Genomic DNA, 25669 nt, shown 5'->3' with positions numbered 1-25669 from the left:
ACTTAATACTTTTTGTATGTAACTACTGCTTTCAAAAATGAATGGGCGATCTAAAAGGCTCCTTGTAGTTCTTGGTCTATGGCTTCCAGGAGAACTGAAATTTCTGTGGGAGTCTCCATAATAGGGCTCTATTATTTTCTATCACAAGTCAAGAAATCTTGTTGCTGTGGAAATTTCTCTTTAATCTTTAGGTGGTTTTTATTCCTGGGAGAGAAGAGTTTTGAGAATTTTTTGCTACCTGATTTTTAAGGCCGCGAGTCTCCATTTGGATTTCTGGGATTAAAGTAAAACCTACAGGGGTAATCTGAGCATTGGAGCCCACTGCAAAGGGGGACTTTAGACTCTGAATCCTCAAGTCTTGGGAGAGAATCTTGAAGTGGCCCCACGAAAAGCAGAGCAGGAAAGACTTTACAGCATCTATTTTGATTTGGACTCATTTGTGTAGCATTTACTGAGTGCCTGCAATGTACTAGGAACACACAGTTGTTCAGTTAATTTTCATCATAAACTTCCCTTCTCATTTCCTTCTAATATTTCACCAAAGATCCACAAAGAGCCATTCCCCACCCCTACTCCAGCCCTTTCTCCTCTTTCCACAACATCCTCATCTCTATACCACTGCCAAGAATGGTCAGTTCTGTCAAATGAGTTAACTTTTAAAAATATGTCACCAGTAGGCACATTTTAGCATGACTTCAGCCAAAGCTAAACTATCTAGCTACAGTTTTGACCTTGAGCCACCAAGAACTTAACACTCCTGAAGGCCATTAGTGTATAAGCTATCAAAGAGAAGTTAAAGTCACTTCTTTAAGGACTTGCCAAATCTCAGCCAATTTGGCATCGCCCATCTTTCTGTTTTGTCATTTGTGAGCAAAGAAAACATATGCACACCCCCCCTCAGTTTTCTAAAAGCTTGCTGTTAAGGAATTGGTTTGAATCCATCTTCTTTCCTCTAATCCCCGTCATATTTCCTCTGCTGAATTCTGCAGGAGACCTTCTTGGCAGGGAGAGAATTACACTGCTGTTTTCACAACTGTGGTGGAAGGTCAAAGCTAACTATGCTTTCTCCAAGGCTGAGCCATGAGAAAGTCTGTACAGGAGCAGTACAGCCTTCCATGTACTCAGAGGCAAGCATTAAAATGAAAGGACAGCTTTTTGCTTTATGTTTCCAAATTAAGAGTCAGAAATGCCTTATACTACCTTCATCTAGTTATTATTTTCTTTTTATTAGTATTTCAGGATGTAAGGTTTTAAAAACTGAAATAGATATGAAAAGGAAGTTGGTAAATTTCTTTTCTCGGGCAGAGCCAGCGAGCAGGACAGCTTTGGGATCCTTCTAGATTTAGAAATCCATGTCTGTCTACTAAAAACAATGAAAACAAAGGTGGGGAACAAAGATGTATGGTGCCTCCACAAGACTGAAACAGGAATCTGAAGAATTTATTTTAACCTCCACAGAAAGACTTAATACTAACCACCTTAGGAAAGTCACCAAACCTCACTAAATCTTACAATCTCTAAAGTGGGAATTACAATAATTGCCTCATCAAAGTACACTATATAGAAATGTGAGGTAAATCACCTGGGGTTGTAAGACATTGTAAGAAAATATTAATAATACCTTTCTTCTCTTCCTTGTCTTGGTAGCATTTTCTTTTGTTTCCTTTGGTTGTACTAAGAAACATTCTTTAGGCTGTAAAGAGATACAGATGAGGAAATTTTCATCTTAGCAGCATGAGGTGTCAACTAATGGTAGGTGCCCCAAAGTACCCAGGCCGTGAACGTATTCTTCAGAGTATCTTGGTAATACTGGGCTGAGAGAATTTGAGAAAATCGGAAAGTGCAGATGACTTGAGATTGGAAAAATCTTTGAACAAAGGTCAAAATGTGTGAGTGAGTGTATATGTATGTTTGAAGTGGTGGTTCAGGGTATTAAAGATTGAAGACAGTGGCCAGGTTTGTAAAACACTGGCAGAAACAGATGTGATTAAAATTAAGATGTGGTAAGAAAGTCTTTGACTAGTGTGACTGGCATTTTCCACGAACTAGCAAAGTGTGAGCCTGTATTTCCAAGTCATTGGTTTATTATTTTGTTACCCATTCCTTTCCTCTTTCAGTAAGCATTGAAAAACTGAAGTAGGACACGTTTACTTATACTTTTATAAAAACAGCTGCACCAAATGCCTTATCTATAGTGACTACAAAATGAATGTTTCTGCTGATGGTCTGACAAAAGTCTCAGCACAATGGCATTCTGAGTAATCAATTTTGTCTGTTGTCTTGACCCCTGAGTACCCTACACAGTTTAGTGCTATTTTTACCCTGAGGTTTTGTGTGTGTGTGTGTGTGTGTGTGTGTGTGTGTGTGTGTGTGTGTAATGTAGAAAAGCAGGAGATTTGGATCAAGACTTTGATTTATAAAATAGAATGCCTCAGATTCCATATTTATTAATCATAAGCAGGAATATAAAATGTTTCCTGTGCTGGTTCTTTTATGCAACATTTTCAAACAAGTTGCCAAGTAAGATATAAAATATAAGTGAAAACTTATTTTGAGTTTTTCCTGGATTAAGTTTCCATTCTAACTAGAAAGTACTCAGTTTAAGCTGGTAAGCTACTAACTCAAACAATCTTGTCTCCACTGGCTCTGTTTAAAATGATTACAGATGAAGCTTTCTATTAAAGTTTGCAGACAGCCTGCAGATTAAGAATGCCTATGGCCTGAATCCAGATGTATATATGTATATATGCATGTATGTGTGTATGTGTGTGTGTGTGTATATATATATATATATATATATATATATATATATATATAATTTCTTCAAGACGTGGGGCCTGGACAAGCAAGCAGTTTCTAGACTGTTGCAGTTAGTAGAAAAGTAGATTCAAAAGGTTCAGGAATAAAGTAAGAAGGGAATCTTGCTTCTTCTCAGTTAAAACAAAAAGACCTGCCAAAAGCAATTGCATCATAGCTGAAGAAAAGAAAGATATTATGACCTCTCTTATTTAGAAAGTTAAGCTGTCTTGTGGATACAGATACATGCCAGTTTGATGCTGGTACATGCCAATTAGAAACTGGGCCAAGGCCACTAATATGTCACAGAAGCTGCCAGATGGTCATAAGAGTCCAATTACAGACTAGCCAACATTCAGCTCATGCTCCTAAGGCAAAGGCCTGGATATGATTAGCAGATCCCTCAAGGCTTACTGTAGTATCTTGTCACTAGTATCAAGGCTTTTGGGAAGCAGATGTAGAAACCTGTTTCATTTTGTTATCTAGCAAATGATAGCGCTAAGAGCATGTTCAATGTGATGGGTTGTATTTATGCTAGATTTACAAAGCTAATTAACTCTAGCATGACATAAATTAAGTCTGGAAATAAGCTCGGTTATAAGGATATGGACTGTCCAATTCTGGAAGAAAAAATAAAAACTTAATTCCAAATCATGCACAGGAAAAAAGAAAAATGACTGATGAACTGCTTTAGTTAACATACTGTGTCAGGTTTAAATGTTAGGTTCAAATTCTTAGATCATCCTAAAGGAAATGCACTATACTATTTGTTTTCTGGGAGCAGTCACCTTATGTGGTTGATGTTGGGCACTAATGAAGAAGCCAAATTGATGGTCAATTTCCACAGAGATGAGGTGGCTTTATGAATAAGTACAAGCCCATTGTATTAAAAATTCCTAAATTTAACCAGCTGCCTTAGAAATACTGATGTTTACCCTCAGAGGGACTAGGTAAAAAGACACACAAGACTCAGGCCAGACTAACTAACCACTTCTGGAAACCAGTTTCAACAGTATATGTCTTTGACAGTTGGTAAGTAATGCCATTTCTTCATATGAAATCTAGTGATTTTTTAAAAATGTAGCTTAAATATATAGTTTAAATATTTAGAAATACATATGAAAAAATTAATCTTTAAGTGAAGCATGTGAGGCATATTTTCAGTTCCTTAAAGTGTCAAAAATTATATCCTTTAAGAATGACACTTCTGGTTAAACATGACAAATCAGCCTCAAAAATGCCACTAAACCAGAAGTAAGGAAACTGAAAAGTGTATAAATTTATGAAGACCATGAAATTGGGAGAGCACAACAGTAGTAGAGAGATTTCAACAACATTTTGGAAAATGGAAAATCGTTGAAAGTGGATAGAAGTAATTAGCAGAAAGACAGAGCTAGCCCTTAGGTTTCTGCAGAGGTGAAAGCTAACAACAGGGGAGGTTGTTTGGCTTATTGGACTCTGAGAAAGTTCAGTAGTTGGAAGCACAAGGTAGTATAGAGAGTGAGGGTTTAAAAGAAGGACATTGGTTGAAAGTTTATATTTAGAATGATTAGCCTCATTCCTGCCTCCCACTGGGCTATATCTCCTGCCCAGACAGCCAAGCAACTATCCGATTACTGCTTCCTCTCATCTTGCTCTTTCTGGCAGCAGACTGAAGGTTTATTCTCTGGAGAGAAGAAGAGCACAAAGAAATTTGGCACAGGGAAGATAGGACAGAAGTTGAGACTCACTTCCTTTTCCTGTCCCTTTTTTGGAATGTCTTGAGCCAGACTTACATATTGTATGCAAGAGACTACTGAACTTTTCTCTGGAAAAATAAAATGGCCTGTGAGAAATGCCAAAAGAGAGTGACATTTGGGGAAGAGCATAGTAAATACAGCTTGCTATCCTGTTAACTTACTCTGAAGTCCACTAATCAACAGGCCTCACTTATGCACAAAAATATTCTGTAAATTTTTTAGTGTATCTCTTTTCAATATGAATACACAGTTAAGTGTCCACATTAAGAGCAAATAAACAAAAGATAAAAAGTTCAAAATAATTATAATTAATATTCTCAGACACCTAAGGGAAGAATTTGCTGCCATGAAACAAAAAAAGAAAATAAATAAGAAATATGGAATAAAAATGTAGGAGGAAGTCTTGAAGATAAAGGAAATCTTCCAGAAAGATGAAAAATGGTAAGAAAATTAGATGGAGAATCAGTCCAAGAGATTCAACATCCCAGTAAAAGGTATTACAGAAAAAGGGACCACATAAAACAGTGAAGAAGGAGTGCTCAAAGAAATAATGCAGGAAGAACTTTCCAGAACTGAAGGAAACTTTCTAGTACATGAAACTAAATTGAAAACCCATTACGTATATATATTATGTATATGAAAGATACCCACACTAAGGAGCATCAATGTGAAATTTCAGATCATTATGGACAAACAAAAGACTACAATTTTCCAAAAAGAGAAACAATAACATACAAAATACAAAGAATCCAGAAAAAGAATTGTGTCAAATTCTGCAACAGCAATAATGGATGCTAGGGCTTAATGGAAGAATGCCTTCAAAATTACGAGGAAAATTTATTTGCAAATTAGACTTTTATACCCAGCCAAACTATCAGACAAGTTAAGAGTAAAATAAAGGTATTTTCAGGTATTTAAGGTCTCAAAAAATGGACTTCCTACCCATAGATACTAAAAGCTGTATTCTAGCAAGATAAAGGGCTAAATCAAAAAAAGAGAAAGATATGGGATTCAGCAAATAAAGAAATTAATCCAGGACAGTGTTGAAGGGGCAGTAAAGACAAATCTCAATTGCTCACCAGACCAAGAGAATAACCTATTCAGAGTGGAATAGGAGTATAGAGGTCTGCAGGAAAGAACAATGAGTGATCTATTTGAGCATATGGAAAATATTCATGGACATGTGGAAAACATATTGGAATATATGGAAACAATTAACAGTAGGAACACAACAAGCTGGGCAAATGAAGAAATGAGGTAAATATCAATGCCATGAAAACAAAGAGTTGTATATATAAGAAAGGAGGAATGATTATAGTCTTTTCCCTCTCAGCACTGAAACGGTAGTTCCATGGTCATAACTGTGAGATAATGACAATGGTTTTAACCACAATTTGATATTGTGTTAGCAGGGGAATTAACAATTAGAGAGGGAGTATGGGGTAGATGGCAGAGATGTGTCCTCATATGCTACCTCAGGAAATTAAAAGATCATGTCAGGAGCTGATATAAATGAAAAAACCAGCAGTATAAACTATATGTTAGCAAATAAGGAAAACAGCTAAAAGCTGAGGGTAGTTGCCTCTGAAGAAAGACCTAGGATAAGAGTAGGAAAGGTGATGCTGCTTTTTTATGAAAGACTTTTAATAGTGTTTGCTTATCACTTTGGTAAAAATAAAAAAAATAATAATTACCATTTTACAACAAAAACAAGCACGTTCACTGTAAAAATTAAAACCAAATTTAGAACTGCTGTTTTAGTTTCTTTTGGGTTTGGTCAAAGTTATTTGGTACACACCCATCAAAATGTCCAAAATTAAAAGAGTGATAATTCCAAATATATAGGATGGTGGGAATACAAAAACGATACATTGGTTTTGGAAAAAAAGTCGGTCGGTTTTTAGAAAACTAAACATGATTCAGCAATTCTACTCCTATATATTTACTTAAGAGAAATAAAAATATACATTCAGAAAAATACTTGTATATGAATGTTTGTGGCAGATTTATTCATAATAGTCCCAAATAGGAAGTAGCCCCAGGTATCCATCAATAGAAAAACAGAGGTGCCTGGGTGGCTCAGTCGGTTAAGCATCTGACTTCAGCTCAGGTCATGATCTCACAGTTTGTGGGTTTGAGCCCTGTGTCTAGCTCTGTGATGACAGCTCAGAGCCTGCTTTAGATTCTGTGTCTCTCTCTGTCTTTCTGCCCCTCCCCTCCTTGTGCTCTCTCTCTCTCAAAAATCAATAAACATTAAAAAAAAAAAAGGAAAAATAAACTGTGGGGTATTCATATAATTTAATATTTTGAAATGTTATGAAATGAATTTTACCCACCTCCCTCCCATTCAAATTTTGAAGCCCTAATACCCAATGTGACTGTATTTGGAGACATTCACTTTAAAGAGGTAATAAAGTTAAAGGAGGTCCTAAGGTAGGATCCTAATCCAGTAGGACTGGTGTCTTTATATGAGGAGGAAGAGACACTCACAGAGGAAAGAGCATGTGAGGACACAGTGAGAAGGTGATCATCTGCAAGCCAAGGAGAGGGGCCTCAGGAGAAACCAAACCTGTTGACGCTTTGATCTTGGGTTTCCAGGCTTCAGAGCTGTGAGAAATAAATTTCTGTTGTTTAAGTCACCCAGTCTGTGGTATTTTGCTATGGCAGCCCTAGCAGACTAATGTACTCAGCAATAAGAAAAATGAAACACCATGCATCAGCATGGATGAATCTAAAAAACACTGTACCAAATAAAAGAAGCTTTGACCAAAAGAGCATATGCTATATGATTTCACTTACATGACATCAGAACAGTGGTTGGTCCTGGGGCATGGACTGTGGAATAGTGATATGGAGGTGGTGTGGGAGGATTTTGAGGTGATGATAATCTGTAGGGGGTTTTGTTACAAAATTGTATGAATTTGTCAAAACTCTGTGAATGATACCTTTGACATTTGCATTTTACTGTATGTTAACTTTACCTTGAAAGGAAAAAAAGAAGATCTTTCAATACTGAACTTCAGTTAATGATATGCATGCTGAAGTGTCTGGGAGGAGTGTACTGATTTTGTTAATTACTTTGAAATGTGTCAAAACTCAGGTGACTGAATGGATGAATAGTGTTTCCGAACACATTGCCTGTAAAATTTGGACTTTGAGGACACTGAGAGTGTAGGCCTGCAGAAAGTGAGGAAAATCTGGGCCACTTAGGTGGCTCGGTCAGTTAAGGGTGCATCTCTTGATCTCAGCTCGGGTCTTGAACTCAGAGTTGTGAGTTTGAGCCCTGTGTTGGGCTCCATGCCCAGTGTGGAGCCTACTTATAAATAGATAGATAGATAGGGAGGAAAATCTTATTGGAAACTGGAGTCATACAAAGTTATGTAGTCATACAAAGTTTAGTGGCACAAAGTAGTGTTGTCTGCAGCTATGTGGAAAATAGAAAATGTGTCCAATACTATGGGTAATCCAGCAAAGGAGATCCAAATAGCATTGAATGTGTCACCTAATTTCTTCTTGTGGCTTACAGTAAAATTCGAAGGAAGAAATTAAATTGAAAGAAGGACTATCAAAGAAGTCAAGGTATAGGAGTGCAAATCCATTTGTTAAGACCTCAGAAAGAACAAAGGTGGTACCAAACCAATTTGACAATAAATTTCATATATTTAAAAAATAAATAAATAAATAAAATAAAAATTAAAAAAAAAAAAGAACAAAGGTGGTACCTCAGAGTACTATTCAGTCTCGTAAGATCTCTTTAAAGAAATCAAAGATGTATCTCACAGATCATCTCAAACATGCCTCTAGGAAGCTTAAGAGTTACTGTCCCTCAATTCTCTCAACAGGGGCCCAAGATTGAGAAAAGTTTATTTTGAAAAGATTTGTGGGTGTGACTTCTGCCCAATCAAGTAAACCCAAGAAGAACCACAGAAGACTCACAAAATTCTTAAAGGAGTTATATATTCAGAAATAAGTGTAGTTTGAGTTGAGAAGCTGAGAGACGGAATAAAATGAGGCGAGGTCTTTAAACCCTCAGAATTCCACCGTCAAGAAGGCCGAAAGAGCTTTTCCATTGCAAATCTATGCTAGCTTTCATTTTAAAAGAAAAGGTGGAAGGATGACTCAGAGGGCAACACAAAGATACCCAAAAGCAGAGCTGAGAACCATGGAAGAACCTAAGGAACCTGGGCCTTAAAACTTAATAAAGAAACTCCCAACATTTTCAAATGCTCTGGACCAATGACCCCTGTGTCAACTACTTGAATAGAAATGCCTATAAAGGTTATTCTATGCCTGTATTTCCTTAGTTTAATAGGTTGAGAAGAAATGTTCTTAAGAAGCCTTATTTAGGGAACTAAACCCAAGGACCCTTAAATGTCCCTGCACCTGATTTAGACAATGAAATTCTAGGCACTGAGCTTAAGCTGTAAAGGGAGAGGGCTTTTGCTTTCTTTGTGAGGAGTGAATACATTTTGCATATGGGAGGGATATAAATCACTGAGGCCAGAGGGTAGATTCCAGGAGAGCTACTGGTGATCACTATCTCCAGGTCTTCATTCCCACTTTTTGAATTACTGACTTGATTCTAACAGAATAAGGTAGAAGGGATTAGAGGTCAGCTCTGAGATCAAATATAACATAAAAAAGACTGGTTTCTGTGTTGAGTGCTCTTGCTTGCTTCTGCTTGGGTCACTTAGCCTGAGGGAAGCCAGTGGCAATGTTCTGCGGTAGCCCTGTGCAGAGGCTCACATGGTCAGGAATTGAGGCTTACCAATAAGGAGGTCAAGCCCTTCAACTCCAGCCCGCAATCTGACTGGCACCTGATAAGAGATGGATAGCCAGAGAGACTGAGCTAAGCCATGCCTGTGGGATATCAGAAACTCTGATATAATTTATTTTTCTGTTTTAAGCTATTAACTTCTGTGGTAATTTGTTAGGCAATAGTAGATTAATACAAAGAGGAAAAGAATTGAGACAGTTGCAAGGAAGAAGGTAAATCATTGGGTGGATAGGACATAGTCCTCTTTTAAAATAGTCAAGAATAATCTTGAAGATGAAGAGTGGGAGAGATATGAAATTATCAATGCTCAAATAAGTAAATATTAAGAAAATACAACAGTGAGAAAGATGAATAGAGAGGGAAAGGGATAAGTACTCTTACTGAGGAGTCCTTTATGATCTGAGGAGATAAACAGATTAGGCTACTGTTAAAAAAAATGTGGTCTTTGAGGGAGAGAGGATGGGTTATGGAACCATGGCGGCTGACATCATGGAGGCATCTATGAAAAGTCACAAAACCCCTCATAAGGAATTATATTCTGGGAACCATAATTACAAAGTCACTAGGGCTGGCTCTGAAGTGACTGATGTTGAGGAGGGAAGAGGATGATGCAATCTCTAGAAGTAAGGAAATTCATCATTTTTTTGGAAGCAATATCTGGAAAAAAAGAAGTGTTGGCAAATCTTTATACTAACATTATTAAGGAGGCCAAGGATGATTATTTAGATGTGAAATGGTTGCTAGAGATGATGTAGTTGCATGGGTAAAAAACTTTTATAAAGTTATAAATCTACTGCTGGAAATACTGGACAGATGGGAGGCATGGACTCAGTAAGAGGAATGTGAGGCCCAGGGATGGCAAAGGAGGGAACATGATCTAACTCAACAGACACTCTTACCTGGTGATATTTAAGCCTAAATGTATATTACAGCTGGCAGCATAATGCCAGGAAGTTCCTATACAAGTATAAAAAAAGCCTAAAGAACAGTAAAGCAACTAAGCAAATTTGAAAAAAAATTCAAAACTTAAACATAGCACAAAAGAATTTATTTTTTCTTTTGTTTTGACCCAGGGGAGGAATGTAATAATTACTATTAAAAAACAAATACTCTGTTACAACTGCCAAATGAGTCCAGTGCCTAGCACTGTGATAGGTACTACAGTGAACACAAAAGAAACCTTGGCCCCCAAGGTGCTTATGAACTGATTGGAGACTTAAGCCCTATGTACAGAAGCAACTATAGAAGGATTCAAGAAAGGACAGCCTATCCATAAGAAGGTCATCCTTGTGATAGTGTGATGATTTCCAGAGGGAGAAGAGTAGCTGGAGAGAGAGCATGGGGAACCCAGAGAGGAGCCAGAGGGACTGTTTGGGCAGTCAGGGGTGGCAGAGGAGGGATTCCAGCTCTGAATGTCAAAGTGGGAGAGTCTTTCAAGGAAGGGGCTGGAAGAGGGACATTGGGTCACCTACTTCTGCAGATAGCAGATGGCTCACAAGTAGAGACACAATGAGCTGAGATTGGAAGAGTGGTGAGAAAACTAGGATCTTGGTATAGGCACCTTTTCTTTCATTTCACAAATAATAAGTGTCAATTTTGGGTGAGGTTCTGTGCTAGGTGCTGTGGAGATGCACAGTTAAACTCTGTCCTGGAGGTATACAGCTTGGTGGGGGAACCAGGAGCTAGATGAAGAGCACTCATATGAGGCAGAGGGCACAAGAAGATTTCCCTGTGAGTTCTCTGGCCAGAGAAATGAGGATAGACATAGAGAAAGGGGATAGGGCATTCTGTCAGTCTAAGACTTGGATTCTTTAAAGTAATTTGGTAGTGAAAGAAATTAGAGCAAGAGAAAGGTGGTTAAAATGGGCAGTACAATCTTAAACTTTCATAATTCTTTTTTCTTGGCAGAAAATAGCAATGGCATGTGGCCAAGAAAGCATATGAGGACATGGTAAATCTGATTTTCCTAAATTGAAAGAGAAAGGACAGGTGAAAAGGGAGATGGTAGCAGCAGCATCCTCAGCACCTGGCTCACAGCCAGACAAGTGGGGCATGACTCCCAGAACCCATCTCTGTGAGTCCCAGGTAATTTGTAAAATGGGGTACCCCCTATCTCATAGGGCACAGGGTACCCCTTACTTTACAGTATCATCTGAGTCATGGTATCTTGCACAGTGCCTATAGTGAGTGCTCAATAAGTGATCTTTATTATTGTTAAAACCTAGGTTGACAAAAGATAGATGAATGCTCACAGAAATGGAGAATGTATTTCACTTTCTCCTCTCCCATTTTTCCTTGTTCTTCCTATGATTCTCTGCCATTTACCTAACTTAATAGTTGTGGGAAAAGAAGAGTCAAGGAAGAAGGAGCTAAAATAAAAGGTGGAAATTTAGTAAAGTGGCTAAAAAGACAATAAAAAGAAGTAAAGGTAGAGGCTTGGGCAAATTTAGTCTTTCTGCACTGAGTCCTGAAAAAGTGAGAAACAAGCAAGAAGAAAATCAAGAAAGAAAGGAAAAAGAAAGTCAATGGAGTCTAAAGAAAGATATTTGGAAACAAGTTCTGTAGGTAGGCACTACAGAGGCAAAGGTCAAAGAAGCATGAATATGGTGTGGTCAATGGGATAAGCCAAGGTAAAATTAAACTCCACCTTGGTGAAATAAATGAAAAGGCTAAGGATGTTAGCCCGTAGGCCTCTGAAGGAATAGTTAAAACTAAACCTGAGGGGAGAGTCTGGGAAGATGGCAGAGTAGGAGGATCCTAAGCTCACTTTGTCCCATGGCTACATCCAGATAGCAGCCATATCAGCGCAATGAATGCAGAAAATGCCAAAGAAAGATTAAAATCATATTATGCATCTTTTCTGATTAAAATGGTATGAAACTAGAAATTAATCACAAGAAAAAATGTGGGAAAACCCACAAATACATGAAGGTTATGTAACATGCTACTAAACAATGAATGAGTCAACCAAGAAATCAAAGAGGAAGTAAAAAAAAATACAGGGAGACAAATGAAAGTGAAAACACAACCATCCAAAATCTTTGGGATGGAGCAAAGCACTGAGGAGGGAAGTTTATAGCAATACAAGCTTACCTCAAGAAGCAAGAAAAATCTCAAATAAACAACCTAACCTTAGACCTAAAGAAGTTATAAAAAGAACAAACAAAGCCCAAAGCCAATAGAAGAAAATACATTATAAAGACTAGGTCAGAAATAAATGAAATAAAGACTAAAAAAACAGCAAAATGGATCAATGAACCCGAGGCTAGTTATTTGAAAAGATCAACAAAACTGATAAACCATTACTCAGACTCATCAAAAATGAGAAGACACAAATCAAGTCAGAAATAAGAGGTGAAATAACAACAGACACCAGAGAAATACAAAGGATCATAAGAGAATATTCTCAAAAATTCTATGCCAACAACTGGGACAATGTAGAAGAAATGGATAAATTCCTAGAAACATATAATTTCCCAAAAGTAAATCAGGAAGAAATGGAAAATTCGAACAGACTGAACAGCAATGAAATTAAATCAGTAATAGAAAAATTCCCAACAAACAAAAGTCTCGGACCAGACAACTTCACAGGTGAATTCTATCAAACATTTAAAGAAGAGTTAATACCTTTTCTTCTCAAACTATTCCAAAAACTAGAAGAGGAAGGAATGCTTCCAAATTCATTCTATGAGTCCAGCATTACCCACATACCAAAACCAGATAAAGATACACAAAAAAAGAGACACGTAGGCCAATATCTCCGATGAACATTGATACAAGAATCCTCAACAAAATATTAGCAAACCAAATCCAACAGTACATCAAAAAAAAATCACCACGGGGCGCCTGGGTGGCGCAGTCGGTTAAGCGTCCGACTTCAGCCAGGTCACGATCTCGTGGTCCGTGAGTTCGAGCCCCGCATCAGGCTCTGGGCTGATGGCTCAGAGCCTGGAGCCTGTTTCCGATTCTGTGTCTCCCTCTCTCTCTGCCCCTCCCCCGTTCATGCTCTGTCTCTCTCTGTCCCAAAAATAAATAAAAAACGTTGAAAAAAAAAATTAAAAAAAAAAATCACCACAATCAAGTGGGATTTATTCCTGGAATGCAAGGGTGGTTGAATATTATCAAGTCAATCAATGTGATATATTACATCAACAAGAGAAAGATAAAAAGCATATGATCATTTCAGTGGATGCATAAAAAGTGTTTGACAAAGTACAACATCCATTCATGATAAAAACTCTCAACAAAGTGGGTTTAGAGGGAACATACCTCTCTACATAATAAAGCCCAGATATGAAAAGCCCACATCTAACATTATACTCAATCATGAAAAACTGGGAACTTTTCCTCTAAGACCAGGAACAAGACAAGGATGCTCACTCTCACCAATTCTATTCAACATAGTACTGGAAGTCCTAGCCACAGCAATTGGACAAGGAAAAATAAATAAAAGGCATTCAAATTGGTAAGAAAACTTTCACTATTTGCAGATATCATGATACTATATACAGAGAATCTTGAAGACTCCACCAAAAGTCATAGGATACAAAATTAATATAAATAGTATTTTTTTGCATTTCTATACACTAATAATAAAGAAGCAGGAAGAGAAATTAAGAAAACAATCCCACTTATAATTGCACCAAAAATAATAAAACACCCAGGAATAAACTTAACCAGGAAGGTGAAAGACTTGTCCTCTGAAAACTATGAAACACTGATCAAAGAATTGAAGATGACACAAACAAGTGGTAACATATTCCATATTCATGGAATGGGAGAACCAATATTGTTAAAATTTCCATTAATTTCCCCAAGCAATCTACAGATTTAATGCAATCCCTATGAAAATATCAACAACATTTTCCACAAAACTAGAACAAATAATCTTAAAATTTGTGTGGTACCACAAAAGACCCTGAATACCCATAGCAATCTTGAAAAAGAAGAAAAAAATGGGGAGTATTGCAATCCCAGATCTCAAGATACACTACGCAGTTATGGTAATCAAAAGAGTATGGTACTGGCACAAAAACAGACACAAAGATCAATGGAACAGAATAGAGAGCCCAGAAAAAACCTATGCTTTTATCCAATTAATCTACAACAAAGGAGGCAAGAATATACAATGTGAAAATGATAGTCTCCTTAACAAATGGTGTTGGGAAAACTGGACAGCTATGTAATTAGCGATACACATGAAAAAGAATAATATTGGACCACTTTTTTACTCCAATGGACCACTTATTTATACTCCACAAAAATAAACTCAAAATGGATTAAAGACTTAAATGTAAGACTTGAAAGCACAAAATTCCTAGAGGGAAAGAAAAAAAAGGCAGAATCTCTTTGACATCAGCTATAGAAACATGTTTCTAGATATGTCTTCTTTGGCTAGGGAAACAAAAGCAAAATCAAACTATTGGGACTACACCAAAATAAAAAGGCTTTTGCACAGAGAAGGAAATCATCAACAAAACAAAAAGACAACCTACTGAATGATAGATGTTTGCAAATGATACACCAAAAAAAGAGTTCATATTCAAAATATGTAAAGAACCTACACAATCCAACACCAAAACCTCCAAATAATCCAAGCAAAAATGAGCAGAGGACATTTTTCCAAAGTAGACATACAGATGGTCAACAGACACATGAAAAGATGCTCAACGTCACTAATCATCAAGAAAATGTAAATCAAAACCATAATGAGATATCACCTCACACCTGTCAGAATGGCTAAAATAAAACACACAAGAAGTAACAAGTGTTGATGAAGATGTAAAGAAAAAGGAACCCTCTTCCCGCACTGTTGGTAAGAATGTAAGCTGGTACAGCCACTGTGAAAAATAGTATGGATGTTCCTCCAAAAAGTAAAAGCAGAATTACCATAAGATTTAGTAATTCCACTACTGGGTATTTATCCAAAGAAAACAAAAACACTAATTCAAAAAGATACATGAACCACTATGTTCACTGCTGCATTATGTACAATAGCCAACATATGGAAGCAACCCAAGTGTCCACCCATAGATGAGTGGAAAAAGAAGGTGTGATACACACACACACACACACACACACACACACACACACACGAATATTACTCAGCCATAAAAAAGAATTAAGTCTTACCATTTGTAACAACATGAATGAACCTATAGGGTATAATGCTAAGTGAAGTAAGTCAGTCAGAGAAAGAACAATACCATATGATTTCACTCATATGTAGAATGTAAGAAACAAAACAAAGGAACAAAGGGGAAAAAAGAGACAAACCAGAAAACAAACTCTTAACTACAGAGAACAAACTGGTGATTGCCAAAGGAGAGGTGGGTGGAGGAATGGGTAAAATAGGTGAAGAGGATTACGAGTACACTTATCATGGTGAGCAGTGAATAATGCATTGAATTTTTGAATTATTATATTGTACACATGAAACTAATATAACACTCTATGTTAATTATAGTTGAATTAAAAAAGTAAGATAAAATGGGGCTCCTGGGTGGCTCAGTTGGTTAAGCCTCTGACTTTGGCTCAGGTCATGATCTCGTGGTTTATAGGTTCGAGCCCCATGTCGGGCTTTGCACTGACAGCTCAGAGCCTAGAGCCTGCTTTGAATTCTGTGTCTCCCTCTCTCTCCCCCCTCCCCCCTCACATTCTGTTTCTCTCTCCTTCAAAAATAAATAAACATAAGAAAAAAATTTTTTAAAAAGTAAGATAAAATAACAGCAAAAAGAAAAAAAAAACCAAAACCTGATATAGGACCTTGGAGCAAAATATTTAATGGCTGGAGAGAAAACCAAGATGATACATATTAAATATGCATATCTTTCCATATTCTCCCATCCCTCAAAGAAAAAAATAACAAAATAAAAAAGATGAAGTGTTATTCACTATAATAATGATCACTTTGGTGTTTACTCTTTGCCAACCACTGTTTGAAGTACTTAACAAGTATTAGTTATTTAATCTCTACTGCAACTCTGTGAGGAAAATATATTTATTATCATCATTTTACCAATAAGAAGACTGAGGCACAGAGAGTGTAACTTGCTCAATATCTCACAGATTGGAGGTAGGTCACCAGTATGCTAAACTGCTTCCCACAATTATCTGAGCCTGGTTACAAACTGGGTAGAGTCACCCTCTCATGGAATGAGTTTAGGGCCACTTACAATAAGACCACAAATCATTACTGTGAAGAAGATGATAATTTTAGTTTGATAGTAGATAATCCTTTAAAAAAATCCCACATAGTTGGGGCACCTGGGTGGCTCAGTAGGTTATGTGTTGACTTCAGCTCAGGTCATGATCTCATGGTTTGTGGGATTGAGCCCCATGTTGGGCTCTGTGCTGACAGCTCAGAGCCTGGAGCCTGCTTCAGATTCTGTCTTCATCTCTCTCTCAGCCCCTCTCCTGCTGGCACTCTGTCTCTCTCTCTCAAAAATAAATAAACATTAAAAAATTTAAGAAAAAAATCACACATGGTTACCAATCCGGTTTGAGAGACACATAATGTGAAAAAGCTGCAAATGGATGTGAGTGGCCAATAGGAAGATTAAAAAGGAAATAAAAGGTCATAAATCCAGGGAGCGAAATATATCAAAAGGCCACTTTTGGTAATATTGAAGGCAGAAATCCCTTGATAAATATTCATACAATGGACCATAATGCTAGGTAGACATGAGACCCTGGGACCTGCTGGCAGCATGGCATGGTACTGTAATCATGCACTGGTGTGCAGGGTAATCTTGCATGTCTTTATGCTATTTGTCTTTTCCTAGGAACTGTACCAAAAAAAGTAATACTGGATTTTTGGTAAACATGTGGTACAAGAATCTAAGATACCATTATTGTAAAATATATTTATATTATAAAAAAAATTTAGGGGGAAAAATAGACCTTGCTGGTTTATAATTAATGAAAACATGGGTGCTTACAAAGGCAAAGAAGATCTAGGCTTCCTCAAACCCCACTAACTGATGTTAAAGAACAGGGAATGCTGTAGAGGGGTAGAAGATGATTCTAGAATCCAACAGTTGTGACTCTCCCACAGTACGGTCACCTGTCTGGTTTTCTTTGACAGAGCCGGAACTGGAGCTGTCTCCTGCTGCATCATTTCTGTGTCTCCTCTTCCTTCACCATCTGATGCCTCTAGGAAATATAAAGTTTAACAATTAGAAAAGCATCTCTCTCTCTCTCTCTTTCCCATTGCTAGTGCAATCTTGGTACTCCCTTTCTAGAAGTTTCTATCATTGACTCAATAATTCTAAGAAGCTGAATTCAAGGAAATGATCCAAAATGTAGAGATTTAAACACCAAGATATCAGTATTTTCCATAAAACTGCAAAAGTGCAGACTATCCAGATGCCTAAGATTTGAAAATGTTTACTTATGGAGCACTTATACTGATCTTACAGATATTAAACATGTCATATTCAGATAAGAAAGTTGCTGTTTAGAGGGGTAAAGCAATTTGCCCCAGGTCTCACACCCAGATCTATTTGAGTCCAAAGTCTTCTCTGCAAGCGATATTGCCTGCCCTGAAAACCAGCAGCTCTAGATACCTTGGCACTGGCCCCGGGGGAATGTTAAGAGACTGTGACAAAAGTATTATAGACCATGAGAAATACTTATTTTGAATATTTCAAATCTTTTGACAATGGGAAAAATTAATTCTTACTCTAAGAGTCATGAAAAATGTAAGTTTTAACAGTTTCCCTGTTTATAAAGCTCTACTGAAGAAACACAGCAACTATAAATTTCTCATTTCCCATAATGCCATACTGCATTCCAGATTTTAGCAGTTGCTCTCTTTAAACACATTTTTTGAATCTTTGAAAGGTTTTACTCACTTTCTTTGAATTTCTCTATGTATCTCAAAGTCAAGCCAAAATGTGAATTTGTGAGCAACCTTGGTTAGAATTCATATTTAAGTTCAAATTAACCAATCTGGTAGTCCTAAGCTTTTAAATGTTTGCATATTATGGTGGTTAGTTTCATATGACAACTTGATTGGGCCATGGGGTACCCAGATATTTGGTCAAACATTATTCTGGGTGTTTCTATGAGGATTTTTGGGATGAGATTAATCTTTGAATGGTAGACTGAATAAAGCAGATTGCCTTCCCTAATGTGGGTGGACCTCATTAGATGAAGGTCTGAGTAGAACAAAAAGGCTGACCTTCTGCTGAGTAAGAATTTTTTCTGCCTTTGGACTTGAACTGAAGTATCAGTTCCTTCTGCATCTAGAGCCTGTCAGCTTTCAGACTAGAACTACACCATCAGCTCTCTTAGTTCTCAGGCCTTCTGACCAGGATTGGAACCTGGGTTTCAGCTGGCCACTTCACAGTACAGATGTTGGGACTTGCTGGCCTCAACGACCGCACAGGTCAATTTCTTATTTTATATATGGACAGATATAGATAGAAAAAGATACAGATATAGATCTCCTATTGGTTTTGTTTTTACAGAGAAGTGAAGACACATATTTCTAATTAGCTGTATAGCATGAAAAAAAGGATTCTACCCATAGAGTATTAGCAGGTAGAAGATTAATAGGGCTTCTAAATGAGTGATTACGTTGGCATTAATAGCATTTATAGAACTTCTGCTTCTGGAAAGATAGTAATAGTAGGAATAGTAGTATTTTTCACTCTTCCTCCTGCTAAGTACAGCTAAAACTCCTGGACATTATGTATAAAACAAACATAGAAAGTCTAAAAGTAGAGAGAAGAAGGCACTTTGGGACTTTGGGGTATAAATGACATCACAGTAGTTAGTTTTCTGGGTTTTCTTTTTGCCTCATTATCTCAGGCTTGGAGCTAAATAAGCCAGCAACTTGGAAATGCCAATGGGAGCAGACAAAAAAAGCCCTACCAAACATCTGTTCTATTTAACAAAATGACCAGGAAAAAGAAAACACAGTAAGACGGAAAATGTTTAGACAATAACTATTTGACTCCAAACACCACCAAAAAAACCCAACCAAACAAACAAAAAAACCAAACTGGCTCCGCCCACATCAGCAAAGGCTGAGTGGGGAGCCTAGACTTCCACTCTTGCCAAGCCGTAATGAGGTACCCCAATACCTCCTCCACTTTCCACCAGGGTGTTATCAGAGATGGTCAAGCAGGGAATGAAACCCTAAAGGGATTTTCATCCCTTAAGGGTAGTAACAAACCCCTGTTCCCTCCTCCCATCACTACCACCACCATTGCAGTATCAATAGAGACCATACGGTGAGCCTTGAATTCCACTTCCTCTGGGCAGTAATGAAGTGCACCTCTCCCTCCCCACTAGGATGGTATTAGAGGAGGCCTGGTAAAGTGTCAGCACTTTCCATATGGCAAAGTGGTAACAAGGTCACACTCACCCTAGTGGTTTTAACAACCACTAAAAAAGCTATACAAAGGGATACACTCAAAAACACATAAATAAATAAAAATAGAATTTTGAAAATGTTCAAGGAACAAAAAGGAAAGAGAAAATAGAGAAACTAAAAACAGCAAACAGATAAAAAAAAAAAACAGAATAAAATTGAAGATTTAATCCTTACATATCAATAATTACATAAATGTAAATGGCCTAAAAATGCAAATTTAAAGATAGAGATCGACAGAATAGATTAAAAAATATGCCATTTACAAGAAACTTTCCTCAAATGTAATAAGATATACAAGTTGAAAGCAAAATGATGGGAAAAATGTAACATAGAAATACTGATCAAAAGAAAGCAGAGTGGGTATATTAATATCAGATGAGTGGCTTCAGAGTAAAGAAATTACCACAGAAAGAGAAAAATTACCATTCTGTAATGATAAAAGTGTGGCTGTATCAAGGAGATATAGCAATCCTTAATGTGTATGCACCACATACAGGAAGGAAATGCAGGAAGGAAAAACTGATAGAAATGAAAGAAGAAATAGACAAAAGTATAGTTCAGTGGCAAACTTCAAGAGTTCTCTTTCAAAAAATGAGTGAATTACTAAACATAAAATCAGCAAGAATATAGAAGAATGAAGTGACAACAATTAACCGATAGGATCTGATCAACATTTGTACTCAATACTCCACTCAACAGAACATAGTCTTTTCAAGTGTTGTGGAACATAGCCTAAGATACAGCATATTCTAGGCCATAAGACATCAACAAATTTAAAAGGAATTGATAAACACCATGTATAAAAGACTTACAGTATACATTATACTTAATAATGAAAGGCAGAATGCTTTCTCCCTGATTGGGAACAAGGCATAGATGTCTGTTCTGACCGGAATTATTCAACATAGTGCTAGAACTTTTCATCAGTGCAATAAGGCAAGAAAGGAAAGGAAAGGCATATACGTCAGAAAGGAAGACAAACTGTCCCCATTTGCAAATGACATGATTGTTTACATAGAAAATCCCAAGAAATCTAAAAAAAGTCTACCCCCAAACTGTGCTAGAAGTAATAAGGGAGTTTAGCTAAGCTGTAGAATAAAAGATAAACATGTAAAAATTTTATTTCTATATATTAAGCAACAAACATGAACACAAAAATTAAAAATGCAATGCCGTTTACAATTGCTGAAAAAAACTTAAAATACTTAGGTGTAAATTTAACAGAACATGTACGGGACATGCATGCCGAAGACTACAAAACACCAATGGAAGAAATCAAAGAAGACCTAAATAGAGGTGCCTGGGTGGCTCAGTCAGTTAAGCATCTGACTCTTGATTTTGCCTCAGGTCATGATCTCATGGTTCATGGGACAGAACCCACCATCAGGCTCTGCACTGTCAGCAGAACCTGCTTGGAATTCTCTCTCCCTCTCTCTCTGAAATCAAGAGTTGGATGTTCAGCAGACTGAGCCACGCAGGCACCCCTACCCAATTGATTTTTAACAGCAGCAATTCAAGAGAGGAAAAGTAACCTTTTCAACAAATTGGGGAAAAAATCCATAGGCAAAAAAATGAAGACTTACCTAAGTTTTACACCTTATACAAAATTTACCTCAAAAATGGATCACAAATGTAAAGGTAAAATGTAAAACTATAAAACCTTTAGAAAAAAAGGAGAAATCTTTAGGATCTAGGGTTAGGCAAAGTTCTTAGTTTTGACACTGAAAGTACAATCAATAAAAGGGATAATAGATAAGTTAGACTTTACCAAAATCGAAAACTTCTGCTTGGCAAAGACCATGTTAAGGGGGTAGAAAAACAGGGTACCGAGTGGGAGAAATATTTGCAAACCACATGTCTAACAAAGGACAGACCAGTATCTAGACAAAATAAAGAATTCTCAAAATTGGACACTAAAAAACTAGGCAACAGAATTAGGAAATGGCAAAAGACATGAACAGACATTTCACTGAAAAGTAAATAAGTACAGGAAGATATGTTCCATATCATTAACCACTACAGAAATGCTAATTAAAGCCACAAAATATCAGTACAAATCTACCAATGGCTAACATTAAAAACAGCGTCAACACCAAATGCTGATGAGGATGCGGACAAACTGGATTTTCATTCACTGCAAGTGGGAATGGAAAATAGCACAGCCACTTCATTCCGCAAATGGAAAAAAGTTTGGCAGTTCCTTAAACATACAGGGGCCTGGGTTTCTCTGTTGGTTAAGTATCCGACTCTTGATTTTGGTTCAGGTTACAAAATCCCAGTTGTGAAATGGAGCCCCATCTCCCATGTGAAATGGAGCCCATGAATTCCCCTGCTTGGGATTCTTCTCCCCCTGTCTCTCTCTCTGTGCTTCCCCCACTTGAGCTCTATCAACAACAACCAAAAACATGAGACATGCAACTACTATACAACACAGCAATTGCACTCCTGGGCACTTATCCCAGAGAAACAAAAACTTAAGTTTAAACAACAAATTGTCCAGAAATGTTACAGCAACTTTATTTATTATTTATAATAGCCCCAAACTAGAAAAAAACCCAGATGTCCTTCAATAGGTGACTGGTTAGACAAACTGTGATATATGCATACTATAGAATACTAATCAACAATAAAAAGAAATAAACTATTAATACATAAAACCTAAGATAAATTTCCAGAGAATTATGCTTACTGAAAAAAGCCAAGCCCCAAAGGTTACACACTGTGTGATTCCATGTATACATCATTCTCGAAATGACAAAATTCTAGAAATGGAGAACAGAATAGTGGTCTCAAGGAGTTAAGGAAGGAGTAGGGTTGGGGGAGGGGGGATTAGGTATGGCTACAAGAGAGCAACAGAAGAAGGATTCTTGTGGGGATGGAAATGTTCTGTATCTCAACTGAATCAGTCTCAAAATCTTTGTTGTTACAATTTACATATACATATAGCTTTGCAATTTGTTACTATTGGGGGAATGTGGGTAAAGGGTATATGTGATCTCTCTGTATACTGTTTCCTACAATTACATGTGGATCTATGATGATTTCACAATTAAAAAGTTTAATTTAAAAAGTGTTTAAAGGAAATCTATCTTCTTCTTCAGGAAGCCCAAAATTATCATGCTGCAAAGGCAACAGGTGTGTGGTACCAGAGTCCCATCCTGCTGCTGGGCTACCCCTGTCACTGCTGTCCTGATTAGGAGAGCCAGAAAGGCAGCAGAATTCAGAAATAAATTCAACCCAGGGAGGCCATGATGAGTCTTCAGAAATAAAAGCCTCCAGGGTAAGGTTGCCACAATAAATACAAAAATATAAAAATTATTGAATAATTTTTTAGTATAAGTATGTCCCAAATATTATATGGGAATATCTATATGGTATTAAAAATTATTCATCATTTATCTTAAAGTTGAATTTAAAGAGGAGCCATGTATTTTTATTTGCTAAATCCGGTAACCCTACCTGGGGAATTTCTTTCCCCATCAAAGCCACCTTTAGTGCTGTGAAATTTCTCATACTGGCTTCCCTTCACAGATCCTCCTTTCTCTTAACATCCTCCAACCCATCTTCATCTGGGATCTTTCAGGGAAGCCTTGGCTGACCACACAGCCCTCCTTCTTTCTGTTGTCTCTGTACTTCTAAACTTACCTTATAAATCAGCATATAATTTTATCCTTCTATATAGTGTGCTGCTATTGCATAAATGTTAGGCTTTCTCTCTGCTGACCCATAAATACTGTGAGGGTATCCATTAGTGTCCCAAGTATTTAGCCCAGTATTGATTAAAAGTAATGTGGCACCTGGGTGGCACAGTCAGTTGAACATCCCACTCTTGATTTCAGTTCACGTCATGATCTCATGGTTCGTGCTGACAGCTTGGAGCCTGCTTGGGATTCTCTCTCTTTCTCTCTCTCTCTCCTCCTCCCCCAACCTGTGCGTATGCAAGCTCTCTCTCCCAAAATAAATAAATAAACTTAAAAAAAGGAAAAAGCACTCCCCCATACCTATTGCTTCATTTGTATTTCTATTATGAAAGTAATATACATTCTACATGTATAACATTAAACCACTTATACAAATCTTCCTTTATTAACTTTAAAAGCTATTTCAAGATAAAGTGGATAAAATGCAAATAAGTAAATAAATGTCAGAATCAAACACCAAAACTTTTAAAACTCATATAATGCTTTAAAAAATTTTTCTGGGGGCGCCTGGGTGGCATAGTCAGTTAAGCGTCTGACTCTTGATTTTGGCTAAGGTCATCATCTCACTGTTCATGAGTTTGAGCCGCACTTTGGGCTCTGCACTGATGGCAAGGATCCTGCTTGGAATTCTCTCTCTCCTTCTCTCTGCTCCTTGCCTGCTTGTTCTCTCTCTCTCAACATAAATAAATAAACTTTAAAAAATTAAAAATCTGAATTCTGTATTCCTCCATTGCCCAGAATCGGATAACTGAAGAGTACAGTCTGTATTTTAAGAAGTTTAGTTGAAAATAACACATTTTTAAAGGTATGTGACTCTTATGCAACAAAAACCCATGAGAAATATTTAAAATACCTTGTTAACCAAATGCTCTAAATCTGAGTTACTTTCTGAGCCAAAAAATTATTTCATCTGAAACCTTTTAACATATAAAATGAGATCATCTCATGTCACTGTAGGTTGAATAAATTAGTTGTTTCTTTAGTCTGCAATGTTTTTTGGTTCCAAAAGAGAAAAGTGCTTTTCTGAAATAAAGATGCTAGCTCTGTGATTTCCATTAAGAGAGTATTAAAAGAAAAGTATGGGACCCAACCTAGCCAGCCTGGTTCCAGCTCCCAGCTTCCTCTAGAACTGCTGGCCTTTGAGGAGGTTAGGCCAGGTCTCTGCTAATTAGTCCCAGTGTCTGACTGGGTCTCTCGAGTGGAGTCAACAAGATGGGGCAGCTGCATTTCCTACTCCCTGAGAGTATACTGGAAAGAAAGAAAGGAAGGAAGAAAGGGAAAGAAAGAAAGAAAGAAAGAAGGAAAGAAAGAAAGAAAGAAAGAAAGAAAGAAAGAAAGAAAGAGAAAGGAAGGAAGAGAAAGAAAGAAAGAAAGAAAGAAAGAAAGAAAAAGAAAGGAAGGAAGGAAGGAAGGAAGGAAGAGAAAGAAAGAAAGAAAGAAAGAGAAAGAAAGAAAGAAAGAAAGAGAAAGAAAGAAAGAAAGAAAGAAAAAGAAAGGAAGAAAGAAAGAAAGAAAGAAAGAAAGAGAAAGGAAGGAAGGAAGGAAGGAAGGAAGGAAGGAAGGAAGGAAGGAAGAAAAAAAGATACCACTAGATGGAACTGGTTGAATTCTTCCAATACAGGAGTCAAGTATACTGTCCCTTTCCAACCCAAGGCAAAAAGGGTATGCAAAATTAAAAAGTTGTACATATTTTCTCTTTCCCTCAGAGATTGTAGACCATGGCACAAACACACCTGTAGCACCCTTCCCTAGAACTATAGGGAAAGTAGAGGAGAAACCAGGTATGGGATGTATGAAACAAAAAACTAGTCAGTGGAAAATCCTTCCAATCATCAAAAATATAAAACTCTAAGAGAATTAGATTCCCATTTTTGTCTATTCAAAATGAAAGGCCTTTCCTGTAGGAACACAGTAGATGGTACATTTTATATAGTTTTCAAGAAACAATATATATTTTGTTCTTATTTTATGGGGATGAGTAAAATAAAAACTTTCAGAATTCTTGTGTTTACAGCAGTACTGTTGTTATTTCTTATTTAAAACAACTACTTTCATGCCTAATTTTATATCAGTAATTTTATATTCTTTTTCTAAGAGAGGGCCCCTTATATTGAAAAGCTCAGGTCTCACGGGGTGCCTTGGTGGCTCAGTCAGTTAAGTGTCTGACTTTGGCTCAGGTCATGATCTCACAGTTCATGAGTTCGAACCTGGCATCAGGCTCTCTGCTGTCAGTATAGAGCCTGCTTTGGATCCTCTCTTCCCCTCTCTCTCT

The 25669-nt window shown here is 37.1% G+C and overlaps 1 protein-coding gene across 1 annotated transcript in view; it reads right to left on the bottom strand.

Annotated features, from left to right (window-relative positions):
- The window catches only part of CMSS1 (cms1 ribosomal small subunit homolog), a 380184-nt gene that overhangs the window by 15740 nt on the left and 338775 nt on the right, over window positions 1-25669 (bottom strand). The window contains exons 2-3 of the mRNA XM_042955247.1: window positions 17378-17466; window positions 1622-1693 (exon numbers count right to left, since the gene is read on the bottom strand). Coding sequence (XP_042811181.1) covers window positions 1622-1693; window positions 17378-17466 — 161 coding nt within the window. The remainder of the gene's footprint in view (window positions 1-1621; window positions 1694-17377; window positions 17467-25669) is intronic.

This window comes from Panthera leo, chromosome C2 (genome assembly GCF_018350215.1).
Source record: "Panthera leo isolate Ple1 chromosome C2, P.leo_Ple1_pat1.1, whole genome shotgun sequence".
NCBI classification, from domain to species: domain Eukaryota; kingdom Metazoa; phylum Chordata; class Mammalia; order Carnivora; family Felidae; genus Panthera; species Panthera leo.
This window is presented reverse-complemented; position numbering and strand designations above follow the sequence as displayed.